The sequence below is a fragment of the Cheilinus undulatus genome, linkage group 9 (genome assembly GCF_018320785.1).
Source record: "Cheilinus undulatus linkage group 9, ASM1832078v1, whole genome shotgun sequence".
NCBI lineage: Eukaryota > Metazoa > Chordata > Actinopteri > Labriformes > Labridae > Cheilinus > Cheilinus undulatus.
Genome location: NC_054873.1, coordinates 39,196,173 through 39,220,815, shown reverse-complemented (window position 1 = coordinate 39,220,815; position 24,643 = coordinate 39,196,173). Strand labels below are relative to the sequence as shown.

Sequence of the window (24,643 nt, the reverse complement as noted above, 5' to 3'; positions counted from 1 at the left end):
TAATTTTAAACATTGTATTAATGGTAAATAAAGTCAGATATGGACAACATTTCTGGCATAGTGACCAAAAGGCACACAGACCTTTGAGTAATGATTTTTATCAACTTACAATCCCAGTTATGATTCAGGTTTTTCATTAAAAGACTACTGTATCTGGTCTACAAGTGTATAAGAAATAAAACTAAGTAGACATAAAATGACTCAAAAAAATATGATAGAAGTTTTTATTAACATGTTTTAGTAATTTGAAAATAAAAACAGCACTAAAACATAATATGATACTCCAACAAAGATGATATTACAGCCTGTGCCTAGTGCAATAACAGAAAAAAGAATTCAGCAATCTATTCTGCAAAACTAATAAAAAGATATGACTTTGATTTATGTCTAAGACACTTAAAACACATCATACTACTGGCTTTGAATTTGACAGACACTACTGACTGAAGGTATAACAATAGAAGGTCTTCCTTTGGTGCTTTAATCCTGACGTTAATGTATAAACTAGTATGTATATGCTTAATTGACAGTAAATTATAAAATTATAGAAGTTGCATGTTTGTGCAGCTCTAAAATTATTTAAAACCCCAATTCTGCAAAGGTACTATAAAATATCAAATAGTTTTTCTTAAGAGATGCAGCATGCACAACAAAGTATTTTGGCAGTAAAGGTTCAGAGAAACAGATCAAGGAAACAGTCCCTGTCCATCATATCTCTGTGTGCAAGTATGTTGAGCTTAGCTTAGCTTTGAGTAAAGCCATCTTACTATCAATCTGATCCTCAGTTTCTACAATATCATGGAGAAAACAGCACACTCCTGATGTATGCAACTGTTGTGAAGTTCAATAACATGTTCACATGCTCATTCCCTGGAAGCTCTTTTAATGTAACAGACTGCTTCTGCTTTCCTATCCAGCGCTTGCACTGGACAGCACTTAGCAGGTTTACTGTGCCATCACCATCCCCAAACACCACTGTTGGCTCCACATCTGGAAACTTGTCAGAGTACTGGAAGGCTTCCGATGTGGGAATGCCACTGCCATACAAGCAGTGGACAACAACCCCAGGTGCCGTGAGATCAGCCACTAATGTCTCTGTGTCCTGCCGCATCAGCCAGCCATCTTCAAAATCAATGTCTGAGAAGAACTGCTTGTAGTCAAGCACAGTATAGTTGGTGGTGGGTGTTTGGACCAGGACCTGGATAGGAAAGGAACAAGGTTTCAAGTGATTGATGACAATCTCTACAACACACTCAGTAGTGTCAAGTTATATTCACACTAGCTTTATTATATCTCATATTCTCCATCCTTTAATGTCTATTCAACACATAGACATTAAAGGATGCAAGCAAGTTGGCTACAATCCAACCTTTTAAAAGCAGGTGTTAAAGAAAGCCTTTTTGACAGTAATTGCGATCTTGCTAAGATGATTTTGCTAATATCACATAAACAATGCCTATTATCAACTTATCCTTGAGATACAGAACACCAGTAGTGTTTAGATGAAATATTTTGCCTACTTGACTAAGTCCAAGCTAGCTCTTGTGTTTGCTTGATTTTAAATCCATCAACTCATTGTAGGAATGACAGGCTTTTGGCTCCACGTATGCTTACTGGTTAGTCAGTAACTCTGTGTTTTAGATGTTAGAAGGTAAACATACAATTGGTTCATATCTTTTGAAGAAATACTTCCATCTGGAGCTGGAATGAGGCTAGCTGAAAAAACAAAAAGTGGCTGAAGGTGCTTCTTCTTACAAAACATTTACAAGAATATCAATATAAATATAGTTTTAAGCTTAATGTTGATGTGAACATTCCTAATGGAAGACACTTGATACTCTAAAAGTCCAGGTGAGGTGAACAAATGACAGGAGAAGCACCAAGAGAACTGACCCCAAAAAACATGGGAGTCCCACAAGAAAATCAATGCCAGTCTTTGAAAATAAACACGAGCACCCATTGATGAACACACCTTATCTTTAGGCCAAGAATGGATATAAGGGAGCAGCCAGGAGGTGGACACAGCAGATCTTTGCTGGGAGCGAATCTTTAAGGGGCTGATCACTGGTATGCGGTTATTATCACCTGTAGACACAAAAAGAGAAACCAAAGATACAGAAATGAAACCGAGAAGAGAATTCCCAGCATTAGTTGGAAACTTTGACTCACCATTAAAAAGGGGAATTAGGACAGTTTCATAACACAGCTGGTTATGGCAAAAACTTTTTGTGGTATCACTTAAAAAAAGATTAAGCTCCCCTTTTATATGACTGCAAACGATTCTTTATTGTCATTTGAAGGACCTTTAGCCCAAAGAAGATGTGAGAGCATGGCAGCATTAAAACTATATGTTTTCATAAACCTTTAGAGGTTAATGGCAATGACCAAAAGCTTGAAAATATCCTTGAAGCAGATTTAAATAGTAGGGTGATCTAAGGCAGTGGTTCTCAAGTGGTTGGTCAGGACCCAAAAATGGGTCGAGGAGCAGTTTTCAGTGGGTTCATACACTATATTGCCAAAAGTATTCGCTCACCTGCCTTGACTTGCATATGACCTTAAGTGACATCCCATTCTTAATCCATAGGGTTTAATATGATGTCTGTCCACCCTTTGCAGCTATTACAGCTTCAACTCTTCTGGGAAGGCTTTCCACAAGGTTTAGGAGTGTGTTTACGGGAATTTTTGACCAATCTTCCAGAGTGAGTGAATACTTTTGGCAACATAGTGTATCTCTGTCTGGAAAAAAATGGCATCAAAAGCCTATGAAGAGCATGCAACCATACCGTTGATTTTATGCTGTTTTATTGTAATAATTGGTACATTTAGATGTCATACCAATATTTCAACTCATTTGTCTCCTTTTCTTGCAATGAAAAAGCGGCTTTTACCATGTTAATTTTGTCAGTTTTGTCATATCTCTTGTTCTTGTCATAAATTCTGTTCTGTCCAAGATCTTAATTGCAATAATTTTAGCTGACCGCTGAGGTCAGCCCTACACATGGCAATATCTGTGTCTGAGTGAGTATGCCTGTCTGTCGGTAACTGAGTGAGTGATCCTTTTGTATGAACCATACAATACAGAGTTGCGTTTGCTTGTACTGAATGCTGGCAGTGATGGCTGCCTCCACTGTTAACCAGACTCTAGTTAACATCATTTATGTATGGCTCATACATACGGAGTTGCTCTATAGGCGGGGTTTACTTTTGCTGGAAGTCCTTTGATGGCTGCCTCTACTGCTCTAAATACTCAGATATAGCTTTAGCCTCATTTTAACCAGAACTGGGCCAAATTTATGTATGACTAATTAAAAAAACAACCCTATAAGCTTTTCATGTTGAGAAAGATGTTTTCACTCCTCTGCTGACCTGCTTCGGCATGACTATGTGATAGTTGAGGGGGAAAAGGGAACTTTTTGTGTCAATGCTTGTGGACAACGGCTGTTCGAGGAGCAATTAGCTCTGAATTAATCACAGCAGCACTTTGTCAAAACTGGAAATTTCTTTATTAAAACAAGAGAAGACAGCAACACTAAAAGCTTTCTGTGTAACAAAAAAAATGTTCTCTCTCCACTCCCAGTCCGTATCGGCATTGCTTTCTGATCATGGTGGTGAGCTTGTCCCATTTTACTCCGGAATTAGCTGTTAGCTTGGATGTCACAGTAGGACCCCTGCTGTTTACTCCGACTTAGGCGCTGTTCTTGTTGAAATTAGGGCACAAATCCACACCGATGGCTTGTCTTGTGCAGAGGAGAGGTTTTTGCTCTTTTTCTTTAGTGTTGTCTTCCATTAAGTAATAGCAAAGAATACAGAGAGCATATTTTCCCCTCTGTTCTCTACCTGCAGCTGAGTCGATGTGTGTCTGTGTTTAACCAATCAGATGCAGTAGAAGAAAGCAGGATAGGGAGCACACACACAAGAAGACAGAGAGAGAGGGCAACATGTAGCTTTTTACATTTCAGTAACCACTTACTATACCAAGGGATTAAAGCAAAAAAAAAAAAGAAAATCTTTTGGCTGAATTTTTTTCGACACCAAATCATATTACCTGACCATCAACCAACCACGCCACATGTGTAAGAGCCTTTTTTTCTGACAATCAGTCACTTCCCAGAGGTTTTCATGTAAAAAGGAGTATACAGTGTACATGCCCTTAGCCCAAGGGCATGTACACAGTATGCTGTTCTCTAATAAAGGATTCGAGTTGTAAAAAGACTTTCACCTACACTATTAAGATTCTCAGGAACAATAGCATTTTAATGGAAGAGGGTGATTTTGAACAGCTTTTCTGTTAGTTTGCTTTAATGTAATTTCAATGTTTTCAGTCTATTCAATAAAACAATTTTTGCAAGGCTTAACTCAGATATAATGTAGTCATACAAATATTCAACCATCTCCATAACTTTTCAGTGCAAGTTATTTATTTTACTTTGAACAGCCATATCACTTTACGGAAAAACAAAACTCACAGCAGCACCAACAATTAAGAACAATTAAGTGCAGTTGTGTAAATGGCTATCCTGCTATTGATTTCTTCTGCTTTTTGGCAGTGAAACCAAATGCCTCAAGTGACACCCGTTTCTGGGGTCTTTCTGAATGAGCTACAGGTTCTGGGGCTCTGACTCCACCAGTGGAGGAGGAGGCTGTAGCACAGGGGTCTCAAATTCATTTAGGGTAGGGGCCGGATTTGCTCCAGCAAGACATCCTGTGGGCTGCACAATTTTTTTAGCAATATCAGTACAACTAACAACTGATATATAGACTGCTGTAATGTTTATAAAGAGAAATGATCCAATATTAGATGTAGGTACCATTTAATGAGTGCTGCATGTTTTTACACTAAATGGTTAATTAGCTACCTTAGAAGGAGAATTTATTTGCAAGTAATCTAAACAGGTCAGGCAGAAATATGCTGTCCTTGTAACATATGACAAGTTTTACAGATTTTAACGTTTTTAGAATCCACTGATGATGAATTTACAAGACTGGAATATTATTCAACATGACTGTTTATGGCTTTAAAACAGCAACCTATTCACAAAACCTGATCTGAGCCCTATTTAACCTGGCCCGGGCCTGCCTACACAGAGTCCAGAGAGGATAAAGAGAGAGAGAAAGGAAGGAGGGAGGGAGAGAAAGACAGAGAGCCCCTTGCTCTTTCTTGCGAAGATTTGAGCACTGCTGCCCTGTTTATAAAGCTGCAAACCCTCACCTGCTGAGTGAAAACTTGACTTTAAACACATGTATGAGCCCTACAGTTGTCCTCTCATGCCTCATGTCTCATGCCTGTGTCCATATTAGCATTAAATGTTCAGTTACAATGTTTTGTTTTTGTCATTATGAGAGGAATTTTTACTGTTTGATGAGACCTGGAGTTCAATACGCCACAGGATTTATAAACAATGTCCTGTTTAAACTTAAGTGATCAAGACCATAATGCCACTTCTTGTTGACATAAAATAAAAACATATGTAAATAAAATTAGTTGATATTACTTTGACATTATAGATTGTAATACTCAGGGATTAAATCAGACGAGAGATCGAACTGAGTCGCTCTCAAAAGCGAGATACGATGTCTGCATCACAATTACACAGGGAAAACATTTGTCATCCCAAGCGCAGCTGTTTTAATCCCACTCAGGAGAAGTTTGGTTTTACTAGGCAAAAACCTCTGGATGCCTTTATAGATTTATTTAAACTCCTATCCATTTCTCTGACCCTTCCTGTCACATCAGTGAGCTGTGATGTCTGCGTCGTTTAAAGAATGAGTTGAGGAACAGCAGCGGAGACTCTCAGACCAGCACCCTGGTAGCCTACTGCTGACACTTAACTCAGACAGAACCCGAGCCCTGGACCAAGCAGAAATCACTGATGCCTTCGCCCTCAACCGTAACAAGCGGAAGAATGTTTATTATGAAGACATCAAGACATTAGCGTGTTTGTTCGGCTGCAGTGTGTTCATTAAATGCATTTGCGGATTAAGGCACCTGTTTTGAATTGTTCTTATCTCTTAATGCTTATTTATACTATGGATATAATATGAACTGAGCCTTTTGTTGGCTTTAAAGCTGCAGTGTTGTTGACTGGCAGCAGAAACTGGTGGATTTTTGAGACTGAGGCTGTAGTGTGCGTGCATAAAAGGCGCAGGCTGCACTAACACTACACTTTGATGTCAAGTGGTGGGGCCAAAAAATATCTTCCTGTGGGCTGCAATTGGCCCATGAGTTTGAGACCCAAGGTGTACTATAACCCCAACCCTGTCTTCTTCAACAGTACATTAACTTCACAGAGACGTCAATAAGTAACATGTAGTTTTTTCCCCCTCTCATTTTCCAAATGATGGAAATCTGTCGTGGCGACGGAGAACTTTAATCCATGTATACCTTTGGCTAAAGATGATAAACTACTAACAATCATGACAAAGTCACTCTGCAAGAACACAGATTTCAGTCAGGCAGTTCAACAGGCATCCCAGATAGTTGCGGTCAGCCATATACTAGGTTTTTACCTAGTCTTGTTATTTACAGAAAATTTCTTGAAATCACAGATATTGTTGAGTCCTGAGGCTAGGCCAGTTGAGAACCACTGGTCTCAAGGATCATTGCTCATAGCTAATCAGAAATAATCACTGGTTTTTGGACTTAGGTTTCATTGCCCATTATTAAGTACTTTAGAGAGTGGATGTTTATTTGGTAAAAGAACTTTCTTACTTCTGGGACAGGAAACACAATTTCTTGTAAAATATTAGATTTGACTGAATGATTGAGACAGCAGTTCTTGTTTAAAACAATACAGAAGGCCAAGTTTTACCCTCTAAATAAGTGCACTTAAAATGTTTATGTAATACCAGTTCCATTACTTACCAGAGGTAAGCACACGCAGGGTCTTTGCCACCCCTGCCCATGGTGGTCCCAGAGAGATAAAAGCTTTGATGTATCTGTCTTTCCAGGCCTGTGGCTGCTGGTTAAGAAAGTACAATGTGTACATGTTGCCCATGCTGTGCGCAATCAGCACCACAGGCCCACCAGCTTTCTCTGCCATCTCTTCAATCATCCTCTGCAATGCCAGGAAGAACTCTTTATTCTCATCTGAAAGTGAAGAAAAGAAAATCTGAATAGATGAGAGAACACACTGGCATAACTGGCACTGTTCTCTGCATTGCCATGAACAGGCTAGAACCTTTCCGTTTCACATTATATCTGATTTTACAATGAATTTAGATATAAAAGCTGAAATATGTGTAGACTAGTTTGAAAATATGGGTTAATGTCTGGCTTAATAGGTTTCACCCTATTCTGACAAAATTGTCTTGTCTAGCTGTTTATGAATAAAAGCCCAAACTCCAAGAAGAGCCACATTGTAGAGCACACACAAATTGATATAAGTTTTCTTCCTCCTTAGTACAGCTAACCACTTATCATTCTTCACAAAAGGTCACCAAGATCTCTTAAATACTGAACTAAACAAAAAATCCACAGCAATACAGGACAAAATCTTTTGGCTGAATTTTTTTCGACACCAAATCATATTACCCAACCATCAACCCACCATGTAAGAGCCTTTTTTTCTGCTTATCAGTCACTTCCCAAAGGTTTTCATGTAAAGTGGAGTATACTGTGTACATGCCCTTAGCCCAAGGGCATGTACACAGTATACTGTTCTCTAATAAATCATTCGAGTTGTAAAAAGGCTTTCACCTACACTATTAAGATTCTCAAGACCAATAGCATTCTAAGGAAGAGGGTGATTTTGAACAGCTTTTCTGTTAGTTTGCTTTAATTTAATTTCAATGTTTTCAATCCAGTCAATAAAGAAGTTTTTGCAAGGCTTAAAGGTACAGTGTGTAAAGCTGAATATCAACATCTAGAAGTGGGTTCTGGATTGCATTTCTCTGCTGGAAACTGTGGCAACCATGTGAATTTAATGTGTATCTGTAATGTGAATATAACACAATACAATCCAATAACTTCATTTGTCCTTTTTTTCTTTTTTCCTCTATGTTACCATGGAAACATGTAAAAATCCAAGATGGTGGCATCCATGGAGGGGACCCTCCCTATGTATGAATTAAAGGTTTGTTCTGAGTTGTTTTTCTCAAAATAGCTATTTTTGAATTTAGATGACTAAACACTTATTTAGATAGACCGTCTTAGAAATGTTTCGCTTTATTTTACCAAGTTTTTTCAGCTAAATGCTACTAGATTTCACTCATATCTCTCACAAGGAAAACAGTTTGTTACCATCAGCACCTCTCACTCATCCCCCGCCCCAGTTAACCAGGGCGTGCCTCAAGGCTCTGTTCTTGGACCTCTCCTTTTCACCATCTACATGCTTCCCCTTGGACACGGTCTCAGCTTCCACTCTTATGCAGATGACACCCAACTCTATCTCAGCACCAAACCATCCACTCAGCTCCCTCCCCACTCCCTGGTAAACTGCCTCCATGACATCAAAGCCTGGATGACATCTAACCAACTCAAACTCAATAGCGCTTTGGGTGGTCCCCAAAGCGCTGCTGCAGAAGGTTGGAGATCTCATGCTCGATGTGGACGGGACCTCCAACTGTCCGTCCTCTGAGGTCCGAAACCTGGGCATCATCCTGGACTCCACCCTCTCCTTCCAGTCCCACATAAAGTCTGTCACCAAATCTGCCTTCTATCATCTCAAGAACATCTCCAGACTCCAACCATCACTCCCTCATTCTGTGGCTGAAACACTCATTCATGCTTTCATAACCTCCCGCCTGGACTACTGTAATGGAGTCCTGTCTGGAGTTCCCAGCAAAACCCTGGACAGGTTTCAGTACATCCAAAACTCTGCAGCTAGAGTTCTCACCCGCACTAGACCCTGGCAACACATCACTCTGACCCTCATCCACCTCCTCTGGCTCCCTATCAAGTCCCGTATCAACTACAAAGTCCTCCTCTTCACATACAAATCTCTCCTTACTCTGGCTCCCCAGTACCTTTCTGATCTCCTCCATCCATGCACACCATCCCACAACCTTCAATCTTCAGACACCGGCCTACTTTCCATGCCCAAAACCAAACTCCGAACCTATGGAGACAGAGCCTTCAGTGCTGCAGCTCCAGGGTGTACCCCGCCTCTCGCCCAATGACAGCTGGGATAGGCTCCAGCAACCCCCCCGACCCAGAACGGAATAAGGGGTATAGAAAATGGATGGATGGATGGAACAATAGTAATGATATTTTAGCATTAAAAATATAATTTGGGTTAAAGAGCTTCTACATATTGGTGTATTAACCGTTGCAGAAACATAAACAATGATTTTGGTAATTACCAATGCTGTTAACTAAGGGCAGATGTGGCATAAACCTTACTTTGGGTGGTGGTATAATAAATTTGTTAAGCACTGTATATATATATATATATATTAGGGGTGTGACGAGATCTTGTGCCACGAGACCTTGCAAGATCAAAACGTCACGAGATGTCTCGTTGAGGTGAAAATATCTCACAAGACCAATATTGCCCAGACATTTGGAGCAGCCGCTCTCCTGACAGAAAACAATAACAAAGTGGAGGTTACAAAAGACTGCAAAGATGCCCTGGACACATTTAAATTGTTGATTTGATAACTAATGAAGAAACAGAGCTGATCCTTGACCCAGTCAGTCACTGCTCCATTCCCCGTCCCTCCCTCTCGGGGCACACATGATCTGCATGATGAGTTCATCATAACAGTGTGCAATTATTAAATGCTTTTGCTTGAAACTTATACATTCTCCGTGAGTTCATGTATGCGCACAGACACGCCACTATTTGTGACTTTGTAACTTTGATTCAGTCGTCATGTCTCCTTCTCGTCTCACCGTGTCAGTCACCCATCCATCAGCTGTTTACTGTGCGTATCATCAATCAGAAGCTTGACATGTGCAGCGTAACAGGCCATTGTTTAGTGTAGGAGTACACTTAGCAAAGCAAACTCTGTTTGAGTGCCATAGAGTCCACTGTTAGCTCCAAAAAGCAAGGTTTTTGCCACAGTTAAACAATCCCTGTTTGTTGTCTGACAGGCAGAGCAGAGACACACACTCTCTCACCAATGCACACACATTAACACACACCCTCATCTGTGTGTCGTGCCCAACACTGTCAAAGCTCATATCAGAAAAAAAGACCACAAAACGATAAAATAATCTATTTCTCTAAATAAGTGTACAAACAAACAAACATGTAATTGACAGAAATATTTCTTTTGAGTGTAAATATAGATGTCTGGACCCTATGAAAGTCTGTGCAGCTGCGAACGGTGGTTAAATTCTTCATCTTCAAAAAAAACAATCAATATTAAATTAGACAAAAAATATTCTCCTTCAGTCTTAAAAGTCATGCAGTCTGTATCGGCCTCTTTTTGGGCAGCATGTTTGTAGAGCTGAGGTGATGCTGCAGCTGCAGCTGCGCTGCTGTGAAATCCATTGTGGCGATGGAGAACTTTAATCCATGTGTTAATGCAAGACCTTAACAGGTTCCAGATTATCCTGACTGTATACACTCACCAGCCACTTTATTAGCTACACCTTGCCAGTACTGAGTCAGACCCCTTTTGCCTTCAGAACTGCCTTAATTCTTTGTGGCATAGTTTCAACAAATTGTTGGAAAAATTCCTCAGAGATTATTGTCCATGTTGACATAATAGCATCATGCAGTTGCTGCACATCCATGCTGCAGATCTCACATCCCACCACATCCCAAAAGTGCTCTTTGGACTGAGATCTGGTGACTGTGGAGGCCATTAGAGTACAGTGAACTCATCAGGAGAAGAGTACACTATGGTCACAAACACAAAGAGATGGACATGGTCAGCAACAATACTCAGATAGGTTGTGGCACCTAAACAATGCTCTGCTGGTACTTAAGGGGCCCGATGTGGGCCAAAAAAATATCCCCCATACCATTACACCACCAGCAGCAGCCTGAAAAGCTGTTTCAAGGCAGGACCCTACCATCTGAATGTAGCAGTGAAATCAAGACTCGTCAGACCAGGCAACATTTTTCCATTCTTCTATTGTACATACATAGACTTCATCTACAAAAAGGGGCGGAGCCACCTCTTTTGCCTCAGAAGACTCCGATCAATAGACATCTGCAGTAAGATGCTGCAATGTTTTATCAGTCTGTTGTGGCAAGTGTTCTGTTTTATGCTGCAGTCTGCTGGGGAGGCAGTGTAAAACACAAGGATGCAAGATGTCTGAACAAACTGGTTAAAAAAGCTGGCTCTGTGGTCGGAATCAAATTGAACTCATTGGAGAATGAGGTGGAGAGACGCGCACTGAGCAAGGTGGAGGCCATTCTGAGAAACATGGATCATCCACTTCATATCTCTCTCAATGAGCAAAGAAACAATGGTGGTGGACGGCTCCTATCCCTGCGCTGCAGGACAGAAAGATTTAGAAAATCTTCCATACCATCAGCAATTAGACTGTATAATTCTAAAGTAAACAGATGAGACTCCCAGACGATTGAATTTCCCTTCGGGAATAAATAAAGTTCTTGTATTGTATTGTATTGTTCAATTTTGGTGAGCCTGTGTGAATTGTGGCCTCATTTTCCTGTTCTTAGCTGACAAGAATGACATCTGGTGTGGTCTTCTGCTGCTGTAGCCCATCTGCTTCAAGGTATCCCTTGGTTGTAACAAGTGTTTATTTGAGTCACTGTTGCCTTTCTATCATCTCAAACCAGTCTGCCTATTCTCCTCTGACCTCTGGCATCAACAAGGCATTTCTGTGACACAACTGCTGCTCACTGGATATTTTCCCCTTATTGGACCATTCCTAGAGATGATTGTGCATAAAACCCCAGTAGATCAGCAGTTTCTGAACAATTCAGACCAACCTGTCCAGCACCAACAACCATGCAATGGTCAAAGTAACTTAAATCCCCTTTCTTCCCCATTCTGATGCTCGGTTTGAACTTCAGCCAGTCCTCTTGGCCACATCTACATGCCCAAATGCTTTGAGTTGCTGCCATGTGATTGGCTGATTAGCTATTTGTGTTATCAAGCAATTGAATAGGTGTACCTCATAAAGTGGCTGATGAGTGTATATGCACCTGGATTCTGTATTTATGCATTTTGTGTACGTGAGTGTGTTCAGTGTTGCTTACTTGGTGCTCTCCTCCAATCATAGGGAGCTCCTCTGACATCATCATCTCTGGTATAGCCCCACTCTACCAGCGCCTGCACAATAGTAAAGAAATACATACCTAGAAGAAAGAAAAAAAAATATATACAAACCAAAAATAGAAAAAGAATCCCATAAATTTGTTGTTGTTAGCAGATTTTAAATCTATTTTTGCAAAGACCCACTTAGCAGCTTCAGCCTGAGTACATTTTCAGAAAACTTCAGTTATTTGAACGATTTCTCGGGTATCTAGAAATACTTAATTTAAGAGTTCTAGCTCACCAACACTGCGTTTACTGGGGTCAAGGTACTCCAGTGAACACGTCTTTCCAAACCCTGGTACACGAATGTTCACACCTGGTGGGGATGAGGTAGTGTGTGTTGTCCTGTTGTAGATCAGCCTGTGCACACAAAAAGTTGAACGAAATACATTTTGCTTTACTGTATTAACAAACAGAAACAATTAAAACCAGAAATTCGCATATTTTCAATGCAGTGCAATTGCTTTTCAGAAAAAGACTTTTTTTAAGGAACTAGCTAGAAATTGTGAGTCCTAATACAATAAAAAGAAACAATTCATGGCTTTAACACTGGCTCACATTCTTTGTAAGTCAGTTAAGGGAATGCTATCTTATCCAATGTTTTTCTCCAAAACTTAGTTGGGAAATAGTTCAAAGGACAGTTTTATCCATTGATGGTCAATATCTAACCACTGATAAGAAACCAGTGGTTGGATATATATAATCTAACCATTAGTCCCTTATCTCAATGATAGCACTTGGAGGAATAAGCTATTTTAGATTTTGCAATGTCTTATATTTTCAGTAGAGTTTAAAAAGTTCTTACGTGATTTCCTTTCTTAAGAACAATGAACAAATCCATACCTAATATTGTCTATCCAACAGTCTATGGCCACAGGTACAAGGAGCTCCAGGTTGAGCCACAGGGTGAAAAAAGAGTCGGTCTTCTTGTAGCAGATGTAATGGACCACACTTGGTTTATCCAGCTTCGCCTCCAACTGGTTTCCCAAGTCCCCTGGTACTGCAACAAATAACGCAAATAAATTAGTTAAATATCAGCAACATTACTATCCCTGCCTTTTTATAAAGGTGCATCTCAGAAAATTTAAAATACCATGAAAATGTTGATTTTTCGCATCATTTACTTTACAAAATGAAACATCATGAATTCTAGTATCAAGGCTTACTAATGGAAAGTTGACTGGAAGGGAAAAATGTGGTAAGAAAAGGTGCACAAGCAACAGGGATGAGTTCATCCTTCAGAGGACTGTCAAACAAAACTGATTTAAGAAATTAGGGGAGCACAAAGAGCTGACTGAGGCTGAAGTCAGTTGATCAAGACCCACCACACACAGATGTGTTCAGGAAATGAGCTACAAGTGTAGCTGATGTCAATCCACTCCTGAAACACAATGTCTTCAGCTTTTCAAAATGAAAACTGGACCTTTGCTCAGTGGTTGAAAGATCTGCTTTAAGATTAAAGTAAATTTCAAATTGCATTTGGAAACCAAGGTCACAGAGTCTGGAGGAAGATCAAAAAAGGCACAGAATCCAAGGTGATTGGAATCCAGTGTGAAGATTTCACAGTCAGTGATGGTTTGGGATGCTATGTCATCTGCTGGTGTTGGTCCACTGTGCTTTATCAAGTCAAGAATCAACCATGTGCCAGGTGTGAAAACGACCTAAGAGACCTTCATGCATCCATCTGCTGAGAAGCTTTATGGATATACTGATTTCCTTTTCCAGCAGGCCTTGTCACCTGCCCACAGGGAAACCAAACCTACCAGAAACTGGTGTGCTGGCCATGGTATTACTGTGCTTGATTACTGACCTGAGCCCCAAGGAGAATCTCTGGAGTATTGTCAAGGGAAGATGAGAGACACCAGATTGAACAACACAGTCTAGCTGAAGGCTGCTGTCAAAGCAGCCTGGGCTGCATCACAACCCCACACTGCCATGGACTGATTAGCTCCATGCTACTTCACAACGATGCAGTAATTTGCACAAAAGGAGTTCCAACCAACTACTGAGAGCATAAATGAGCCTAATTTTTCCAGAAATCTTTTTATTGACTGATGTTTGTAATATTCTAATGAGATTTTGGACTTTTTTTTCCACTTATTTTGTTCTTACTGTTATTATTGTTTACAGAAGGATCAAGCAGCAGAAACACATTACCATGCAATACTTCAATAGTTCTCAATGCTTTCTCTGTGTCCACAAATTGAAAAATCTTTCTAATTTTAGTTAAGACAGTTTTGCTGTTTATTTTTTAGCCACATATACCATTTAGATTGATCATTATGCAAATATATAACACCAACAAAATATTAAGCATCTGGAATAGTAATGTAGAACAATGGTTTTCAACCTTTTTTGCCGAGGCACACCTGACATTAAGCCAAATTCTCAAAACACACCATATCCATATTCATATATGCAATTCTTGCATCTCTGCACTGGCTTCTTGTTAATTTTAGAATTGATTTTAAGATTTTATTGTTTGTTTTTAAAGCTTTAAATGGACAGGCCTCACAGTACATCTCAGACCTCATCCAAATTTATACACCAGCACACGCTCTAAAGTCCAAGGGCCAGCTCCAGTTTGTGGTGCCTAAGACTAGACATAAAACCAGGGGGGACCGGGCGTTTTCTGTGGTCAGCCCTAAACTCTGAAATGCCCCGCCCCCCCACGTCCAAACAGTCCCCACAGTGGAGTGTTCTAAATCTCGTCTTGAGACCCATTTTTGTTCTTTAGCTTTTAACACCGGATGAGTTGTGTGGTCCCCTGTGTCTTTTTATTATTTTATTTATTTCTATTGTTTTTATCTTTTTTTTTTTATATTTTGTATGTATATTTATTGTTTTTAGCTACTATCTATTGTTTTAGTGTATTCTCTTGGTTTTACTGGTTTTATTTTGAGCACTGGTAGAACAATTGTTTAGTTTTTAAAATGATGTTTTGTGCAGCACTTTGGAAGTTTATAAAATGTGCTATATAAATAAAGTGGACTGGACTGGATTGGATTTCATATAAAATAGCTTCATCAAAACACGTTCCTGTAAGTTAAGTTGTATAGTTGTGGTAATGACGTATGGTTACCTCAGTGCAAACCACATGAAAGTCTGCTTGGAGTTTGCAAAAACTTCAATATGAAAGCCAAGTGGGCTTTCATGTGTTTTGCACTGAAGGGAGGCTTCCATCTAGCCACTTCTCCCCCACAAAAAAAACAGATCGGTGGAGAGTTGCAATGATGGTAGTCCTTCTGGAACTTTGTGCCATCCATGCACAGAATCTCTGGAGCTCAGTCAGAGTGGCCATCAAGTTTTCGGTCACCTTACCAAGGCCCTTCACGCCAATTGCTCAGTTTGGCTGTTGACCAGCTCTAGGACGAGTCCTGATTGTGCCAAACCTCTTACATTTGAGAATAATGGATGTCACTGTGCTCTTTGGAAATTTCAGTGCAGCAGAAATTTTTTGTTGCCTTCCCCAGATTTGTGCCTTGCAGCGTTCCTGTCTCTGACCTCTGCAGGTTATTCCTTTGACCTCGTGGCTTGGTTTTTACTTTGATATGCATTGTCAGCTGTGAGGCCTTCTATAGAGAGGAATGTGCCTGTCCAAATAATGCCCAATCAATTTAATTTACCTCAGGTGGACTCCAATGCCAATGTGATATTTCAGGGTTTTTTTTCTTATTTTAAATAAATTTGCATGATGGAGCACTGAGTGGGGATTAATGAGAATTACATTGTATTTTTTCAACTGTGGCATGAGGCTGCAACATAACCAAACTGAAAAAGTGAGGGACATTTGAATACTTTCTGAATGCACAGTATATTTACTTTTGACAAATTTTGTCAAAATTATTTACCATTACTTTTTTGATACAGAATTTCACTTTTCTACTTACTTTTCCTCATTAAACTAAGTCAGACATGGTCCTCACGCTACCATATCTTTTAAATTATTTTTGCGAAGCACAGTTAGATATCTGTCAAAATGCCTGTGATTCCAATATATGTTGTTCACTGCTATACGCAGAAATTTATCAGTATTTTTTTTCACAGATTTTTTTTCTCTATTTAGTGTCACATTATGTGATGTTGGGTCACACTGTATGATGAAACAGATAACTTCACATCTTTGTAAAATCAGAGGCGGAAAAAGTACAGACTATAAAACCCAAGTACAAGTACAGTTACTTTGATTACATTTGATCAAATTTCATTTCTACTTAAAGAAGTGCAAGTATTGATTTATAAATCTACTCAAGTAAAAGAATAAAGTAAGTTAAAGTTTACACAAAGTTTTCAGTACTGAGTAGCTACTTTTGGTTACCTAGAGTTCTTTTACAGTGAAATGTGTTTTGTCCTTAATGTGCAATAACAACAAGAGAACCGAGATCTCCATCCAGGTTGTTTTTTACAAAGCAAAAAATATGGAATCACTCTCACTCTATGTGCTACTAACCATCACGTATTGTAAAAAGCTGAACAACCTGTTGCCGGAGAGCCTGGACCTCCTCATTTTGGCTTTTAATGGTTGTTTTTTACTTGGTACTGTCTGCTTTTTAAAATGTATTAATGTACAATACTTTCCCAAAAACATACATAAGGCAAAGTAAAATTACTGATTTTTAAAAATACTCAAAAAAGAACAAGTACACTAAAAAGCTACTTAATTACAGTAACTTAAGTAAACTTTATTAGTTACCTTCCAGCCTTGTACACAAACTTTTACCATCGTAAATTTAGCATTAAGAAAGTTGGTGTGGAGAGAATTTGATTAAAGCAGGTTTTTCTTTTTTTTTTTTTTAAATCACAGAACAACCAGGCCTGGACTCATTTCAGACTCTACCTTTCATGCATTCAGTATTCAAGCTTTAGAACGCCAGCGTTAGATAAGCTCTCTACATGAAATATGGTGAACGCTATCACCTGGGGAGAGCATCCAAGATGAGAGGCTAATAAAGACAAATCCAAACACAAAACTGCTGCATTTCCACATCTACTCAAAGACAGGGCCAGCTCAGAGCCCTGGATATTTATATGACTCTACAGAAGTGAAAGCAGATTAAATTCTGTTTATTTTGGATCCTTTTTTTTCCACATGCATCATAATTTTGATATTTTCAGGAGTAGTATGCATGTGTGAAGACGCTGTTTTCATGGCATGAATAGTTTAAAAAAGACTAAACACACTTGAAACCTAGTGTTGAGCTGTAAGACACAAACATAGCTTTCATAGATTAAATAATGACTTTTTCCCACAATACACAGTATCACACGGTGTGACAAAAAGATCATATGATGTGACGAGGAAAAACAGTCACACCATAAGAGCTTTTTGTCACACAGTATGTGGTTTTATGAACATAATGCCTCATGTGATCTTGTAGTAAAATTGAAATAGAACAGAAATAGAAGAAATAGAAACAGAAATAGAAATTTCTATTTTCTATTCTATTTCTAAAAATGTAGTGAAAAAGTGACAGATACCAGTGGAAAGTAACTAATTACTCAGGGTGGGAACCACTAGTGGCTTCACGATACGATATTATCACAATAGTTATGCCACAACTCAATATTATTGCAATTTTAAACATTTTACAATACACAGAGTATTGCTATACCATGTATAGCGATATATTTCTATAGATACTATTTTTTCAACTGTTTAGCTGATTTTGCATTAGCCTTGCCTTCATTTCTATCATATTACCGCAGTATTATATTTTCATGCAGCACTCCTTGTTAACCCCCTTTTTCACGTTCATGTTCTTCTTGCCCTGCTTGCATTTCTAATGCCCCTTCCCCAGTGCTGCCATACTGATTGTACTAAACTTTCTACTCCTGTATGACCGTCACGTCTGCAGACCTCATTTGACAAAGGGCGCAACAGCATTATCAAGTGGACAGGAAAGCAACAGCGGCTATTTATCCATTATCATAGACTTCAGTTCAGAATAGCAATTAATTTGAATAAAATCGATACTTGGCAGAAGATACGATACAATATATCGCAGTGCAAAATACTGTGATACTATGCAATATACATTTTTTCCTTCACCCCTACTAACATTTACTCAAAGTACTGTAACTGAGTAGTGTACTTGTACTTTTTCAAGTACAGCTTGAAATCTGCACTTTTAATTCTAGTTAAGTAAGTTTTAACCAAAATAGCTGTACTTTTACTTGAGTTAAAATACTTTTGTACTCTTTACACCTCTGTTGAGTACATAGTGGCACATAGAGAGAGGATTCCTCATCACATCCTAAAACAGCTGTTGTACACAGCAATAACTGGAGTAATGATATCTCAAGGTTAAACATTTCTGAGTTGATTTTTAATCTTAAAGTGTAAGTAAGTATAAGTGTAAGTATAGTATAGTAAGTAAGTGTAGTATAACTCAATTCTGAGTGAGATGGTCTTCAGTGTTGGAGTTATTTGACAGCATTGATCCACTAGTGTTAGTTCAACTCTGTAAAGAGTCAACTGATCTAAGCTTGGCTACTGAGATTTTAAATCTGGGGGGATGTGTGGGCAAAGTTCCCCATCATCCCCTTGGGCAGGGTTTTGAGTTGTGCCTGAATGTTGCCTAATGTACAGTGTTGGTATTCCTTTGTTCATGTGTCTGGTGGATTGTTGTTTTTGTTGTCAGACACATTTGCACAATGAGTGAAGTTATCCACTGAGTTAGAGTTTATGCCTGTGACTTCAGGTTTTCCTTAAGAATGAGTAATGAAGTAGTATGTGTTGCCATGTCATGAGGTTCACTCTCCCCTTTGTTCTAGCCAGAGGAGACCCACCTTGCCACATATTTTCAAGAGTTACTGTAGCTCTATCATACTGTAAAATACTTAACACGTTCAAAAGTGTAGTATACCAATATACACCAATATAGTGTAAATATGTTACTGCATTTGAGTGTAATTAACAATGTTAATTTGCTATGTGCTTTACTTAAAGAAGTGTGACTTTATCAAAACAACCTGGCTGGAGATCTATTCACTTATTACTGTACAGCTCCTCAGAAGCTGCTCAGTACTTAGTACTTAAGGAAAAAAATTTACTTTTTACTTTTGCTTGTGTAGATTTAGAGACCAATACTTTTACTTATGCTTACGTAAATTTTAACCAGAGTAACTGTGCATTAATTTAACTGCAATAGCTGTGTACTTTTTCCACTTCTGGTGACAAAAGAGAGCTAATCCTCAAGTTAGAGTTTTTAAATGTTTGTTTAAAAGCTTTAAACACAAATCTCTCTTCCACGATATTTTATAAAAATGCACCCTCAACACATCAGAATCAGTGTCACATCGCAAGGTTTCCATTTGATTGGACAAATGTTTTTTGATCACAGCAGACACAGATATAAAGTTTGGACTTTGAAACTCAAGGACTGGCGAACCTGTTGTCGTTGTATCGTTTGCCCAGAAGTTTATAGGTCTTTTGTTATGTTAAAGATTGAGTTTTTTTTTAAACATGCTTCGGATAGTCACACTACACATGACATGAGCTTTCACTTTTAGCAAAAAAACTTAAAAAATAGATGAAATAGTTTTGTAAACAGAGGGCACGTTGGGTTTAGTTTATTCTTTTATTCGTTCATGTTTGACACGGACAACAAAAAAGGCCATGTCACATGACCCAGTACAATTTTGCAACGATGGTTACCTCCCTAACAAACACATCCAGCTGCCTTAAACCCTCCTCAACCGGTTACATTGTGTATGACGTGACCTCGAGTTAAAAACACAACAAGGTTAAGATTTATTTGACGATTGAGATTTATATGTGCCTATGATTTAAAGAGAATGCTTTTGAAATTGCGTTAAGTACCCTGCCGTAGTTATACTACCTTTTATTTTAAGAAGCCGACAATCAACAAGATAATGGATAAATTCTGAACTGACTTTGGCCTATCTTAGAATCACCCATCGCTAGCAGACGAGGACTCACAAGTTGGGCTTGGTTAGTTACTGAACAAAAGTAAAGTAAACAGGAACATAGCTCTGTAAGAAAAAGAGAACTTACTCAGAACCACAGGAGGTCTCGAGGGCTGACAGGACTCCTTTGGAAAACATTTCCCAGACGGTTTCTCGCTGCTGTGAGCCAACAGCGACAATAACAAACCGATTTGGAGCAGCGAAAAACAGGTTACGATCCGGTGCCAAGCCACCATGGTTCTCTAAGTCTCATAGCCAAGCGATCATAACGCCTACGCGGCGTGTATAGATCTGTAACAGAATTTTAAAAGCGGCGATCTTTTACCTTTAAGATACAGTACTCGATGCAAACAGGAAGGTAGTGATCACGAGATCCTGAATACAGAGAAACCCACCCAGTGGCGCAACTTCAGCAATCAAGGCGTAAGTTATCAACTTCAGATGTAGTCGAACTGATTCAAGGGAAGACCCAGCACAGCCGTTCAGATTGCAGAACGGACATTTCTACTGAAATAAAGCAAACACTAGACAGAATCCAAATGATGGGTATTACGGTAATATTTTATGGGTACCTGCACACACTGGCATCAGAGGCAATGAAAAAGTAGTCCAATGAAGCAAAGAAAGCCACAAAACACAGTCAAATTGACGTGGCAGTACATTGCAGAAGAATGGAAGTGAAAATCATTATAAAATTAAGATTGAAGAATAGGTGGCAAAAGCAATGGGAGGAAAAAATAACAGGGAGGTGGTTTAATAGAGTCCAAAGAAAGGTTCGAGAAATGAGAAAAGCAAGAACAAATAGGAGGAGTTAAACAATTTGGACATTGTGGATTAATCATTATTAATTAAAATTGCAAAGCATGAAACTGAAGATGGGAATACCGTGGGCAACATGAAACAGTTGCACGCTATTCCACATTGTCAGATATGAGACAGAAAGCAGACGGTGAATTTGTGATCTCAGGGGAGAAAATTTACGTTTGGACATAACAGATATTCTACTAAAGAACTCAGAAATAAATGTTACATGCTGTCATTTCAGTATCTCAGGCAAACTAAGTCGATTAATTTAATTTGAGATAATTAGATTAAATTATTTATTTACATACATGTTAAGTGTTAGCGTTAGAGATTGTTATCCACACTCCATATCAGTAGGTGGCGAAATTGCACCATTTAGTTGTTTGCCAACCGCCTATCAACCTTATTAAAAGAAGAAAGATGGAAGGATGGATCCGAAAAGTCCAAAAATTCCTGTCCTGTCCTTTCCCATCCACTTTTTCTTAACCCTGCTGAAAAACGTCACAGGGTCGGGAGTAAAAGGCTAGGGAAGGTGAACCGCGGTGATAAGGGCACCGACTGCAGTTTACGTAGGCGGATGTTATGGATGTGACGTAGGTTTACTCTGTAAAAACTACATTTTGATGTTGACGGACTACAAAATGCGCACCGTTCACTCAGCACGTTCTAAGTGTTAGTGGTGTCATAAATGATAATACTAAAATAATTTGAAATTATTGCTCTCATTTTATAGTAATTTATAAAGTTCTAAATTCAAAGAAAAGGTTTCTACTTTATTTTTTAATTCGATTAAAGACTTGAGAACTGTTAACACTGCAGATAAAGACTTGTGACGCCCCTCTTGCTGTGGAGGAAGTCACTGACGTCATTGCTCTCCTAAAAAATAATAAACCAGTAGCGACAGCTACAGAATTTTCTAAATCATTTTTCAAAACAATTAGTCCTTTTTTATAGGAGGTTTTGTCAGAGTGCATAGGAAATAGTGCTCTCCGTCCTAGTCTTACACAAGGTTTTATCATGTTGATTCCAAAATCTAAAAAAGCTGTGCTTCTTTTCGACAACTGGAGACCTATTTATTTACTTAACAATGACTACAAGAGGACTGAGGTGACATCTTCTTATATACAGTTTCTAAAAGACTCTATTATCCCTACCAAACATGGGAAGGTGTTTCCTAACAACAAACCTTAGTTAAACAGAGCTGTAAAAGATACACTTGACAGAAAACATGAGGCCTACTTGCAGGATGGAGATAGAGAGAAATTAGAGGCAAATAAGGAAGCAAGATTTGAAATTAAGTGTGGGATGGCATGAAAGCCCTGACAGGCCAGGACAAAAAGCATATTGTGCTTATTAATATAAATGGTATCAGTGGGAATTCTGAACTTGCTAACACTTTCACTACTTTTATTCATGTTTTGATGATGAATTTGATTTTTCAAATGTATAAAAAAAATCAGTTTGACACATGGAAAGACCAAACTGCCACAACACCTTTAATTATCAGTCAGGAAGAGCCCTGGGCCAAACATGATCACCAGCAAACTCCTGAAAGTCTGTGCTGATCAGCTGTGTGGTGTTTTCAGTGATATCTTCAATGCCTCTCTTTCTCTGCATAAGGTCCCATTAGTATGGAGTGAATCCATTGTAGTTCCAGTAGCTAAGAACAAATCTCCTAAAGAGCTAAATGATTCTAGACCAGAAGCTCTTACTTCACTAATTATGAAATCTTTTGAGTGATTGGTCAAGCAATTTCTGAGAAATACAGTGCAAGACCTGCTTGACCTGATGCAATTTGCATTTCGTCCATGCAGAAGAGGGGAGGATGCTACCACTACTCTGCTGAACTTTGTCTATAAGCATCTGGAGGGTACGAAAACCCATGCCAGACTCTAGTTTGTGGATTTCTCCTCAGCTTTTAATACAATTTAGCTACATATTTTATCTCATAAATTAATTCACAATTTTAATCATGATGTTGGCGTAACAAAATGGCTTATGGACTTTTTAACACATCGGTCAGGGCAAATGGTGTCTTATCTCAAGGGTGTGTCCTGTCCCCACTACTGTGTGTGACAGTCATTTCCTCAAGTTAAATGCCCCCCAAAAAACAAAGCACATGGTCATAAATTTCAGAAAAACCCCTCAGCTACTGCTCCCAACCACTGTCAAGGGCACAGTTGTGGAGATGATTGAGTTTTATAAGTACTTTGGGACAGTCATAGATAAAAATCTGACCCATGGCCTAAATACATCAAAAATTTGTAAAAAGGGTCTGCAGAGGCTGCATTTTCTGCACAGACTGAATTATTTCAATGTTGACAAGACTTTGAGGGTTTTATTATACAGATCTTTTATTGAGTCTATTTATAGGTTTTGTTTAATTTCATTTTATGGGAATCTTACCGTACAAGACAACAATTGTCTGTCCAGGATTGTCTCAGAAGCCAGCAAAATAATTGGCACTCAGCAGCTTTCTCTTATAAAAATCTTTGACAGACAAGTTTTGCAGAAAGCACAGTCAATCTCGCCCAGCTCTGACCAACCTCTTTTGGAGGAATTTATTCCTCTTCCCTCAGGGCGGAGATATCGGCTCCCAAGAGCTAGAACAAACAGATACAATTTGTCTTTTGTCCCATGTGCAATTAATGCACTGAACTTGCACAGCCCTTAAATGCACTTTCCCTGTGGCACTGATGATGATTTTAGTGTGTTTTAGAATGACCTTTTAGGAAGCTGCGATCACTGTATAGTTTTTACATGTTATGTGAATGTAGTGGTAGGACCCAGGATGCGGAGACAGAGAAGCAGTTTTTAACAGTTTTATTGTGCAGGTAAGTGGGAAAGGGAGGGGGGATTCCAAGAGCCCGAGAGGGTGAGAGAGTGCTGGAGCTGGCTGCGGTGATCTGGGCAAAAGGCACTGGAAAAGAATGGAGAGGCACGTTAGAGGTGAGCACAAGAGAATACAAGCACTGGAGATTTCTCAAAACAATCATCAAAGAAACACTGGTGAACTTCTCTGGAGGATTCTCGTGAGAGAAGGAGCCTGGAGCTGACGTTTACCGTGAGGTAAGGTTGACGAGACTCAGGCGCTGTAGAGAGCCGCAGCAGGTCTTAAGGAGTGATCTTTGATGAGTGATTTGCTGCAGGTGTGAACTCTCCACAGCACTGGGGGGGCAGGGTGGAAGCCTCAGGAAGAGCAGAGAAAGTTAGCAGCCAGTCACAGCCTCCGGAAACCAGAAGTTTCACAAAATAAAATGAACTATACAAAGTAAAACACCACATTACATTTTACAAAATTTGTTAAATGGTCTGTTTTGCAATAGAGTTATTGTCTTCATTGTCTTCTTCATTGCTCTCTTCGTGCATCGCCGCCATATTAGTAGAGACAGGTCTGTGTTATGGCAATTTTTCTCAGTTGCTGATGAACAAATGAAATATTAGACATCTGCTGGCTGACATAAAAGGTTTTATTTCCTTATAAGGAATGGTCAATCATCACACACGAGCAGTCAAAATAAAGAGATACCCAGAACCTGGGGAGCCTAGTACATTTATGCTTGAGGAATGCACTTTATACCCAACTGTTGTCTTGGATGTTCCACAATAAGTTATAAAATAGGTTGACCCTAAACTTTTTGACTTTGAGTGGAAAGATAAACCCCATTATTTAAAAGGAAATGTATTATGTAATTCATATCCTGAACGGGGTCTAAATGAATTAAATTCA

General features: G+C 39.0%; 1 protein-coding gene across 1 annotated transcript; it reads right to left on the bottom strand.

Moving 5' to 3' along the window:
* Positions 1–210: 210 nt before the first annotated feature.
* On the bottom strand, positions 211–20,514 carry pla2g15 (phospholipase A2, group XV). The gene is made up of 7 exons (XM_041795740.1): positions 20,198–20,514; positions 13,024–13,180; positions 12,422–12,540; positions 12,123–12,221; positions 6,863–7,087; positions 1,973–2,085; positions 211–1,198 (listed from the first exon to the last, which is right to left on the bottom strand). Exons 1-7 carry the CDS (start codon positions 20,343–20,345, stop codon positions 797–799), a joined length of 1,263 nt encoding a protein of 420 aa, XP_041651674.1. The 5' UTR covers positions 20,346–20,514; the 3' UTR covers positions 211–796.
* Positions 20,515–24,643: the final 4,129 nt, after the last annotated feature.

What these genes read in the sequence shown, in the direction of transcription:
- pla2g15 (XM_041795740.1), bottom strand. Translation starts at nt 20,345, where the DNA reads ATGGTGGCTTGGCACCGGATCGTAACCTGTTTTTCGCTGCTCCAAATC. An exon ending in CCCCAGTAAACGCAGTGTTG is followed by an intron (nt 12,222 to 12,421) that starts GTGAGCTAGAAC and finishes TCTTTCTTCTAG; the next exon opens with GTATGTATTTCTTTACTATT. An exon ending in TGATTGGAGGAGAGCACCAA is followed by an intron (nt 7,088 to 12,122) that starts GTAAGCAACACT and finishes CTTCACTTTCAG; the next exon opens with ATGAGAATAAAGAGTTCTTC.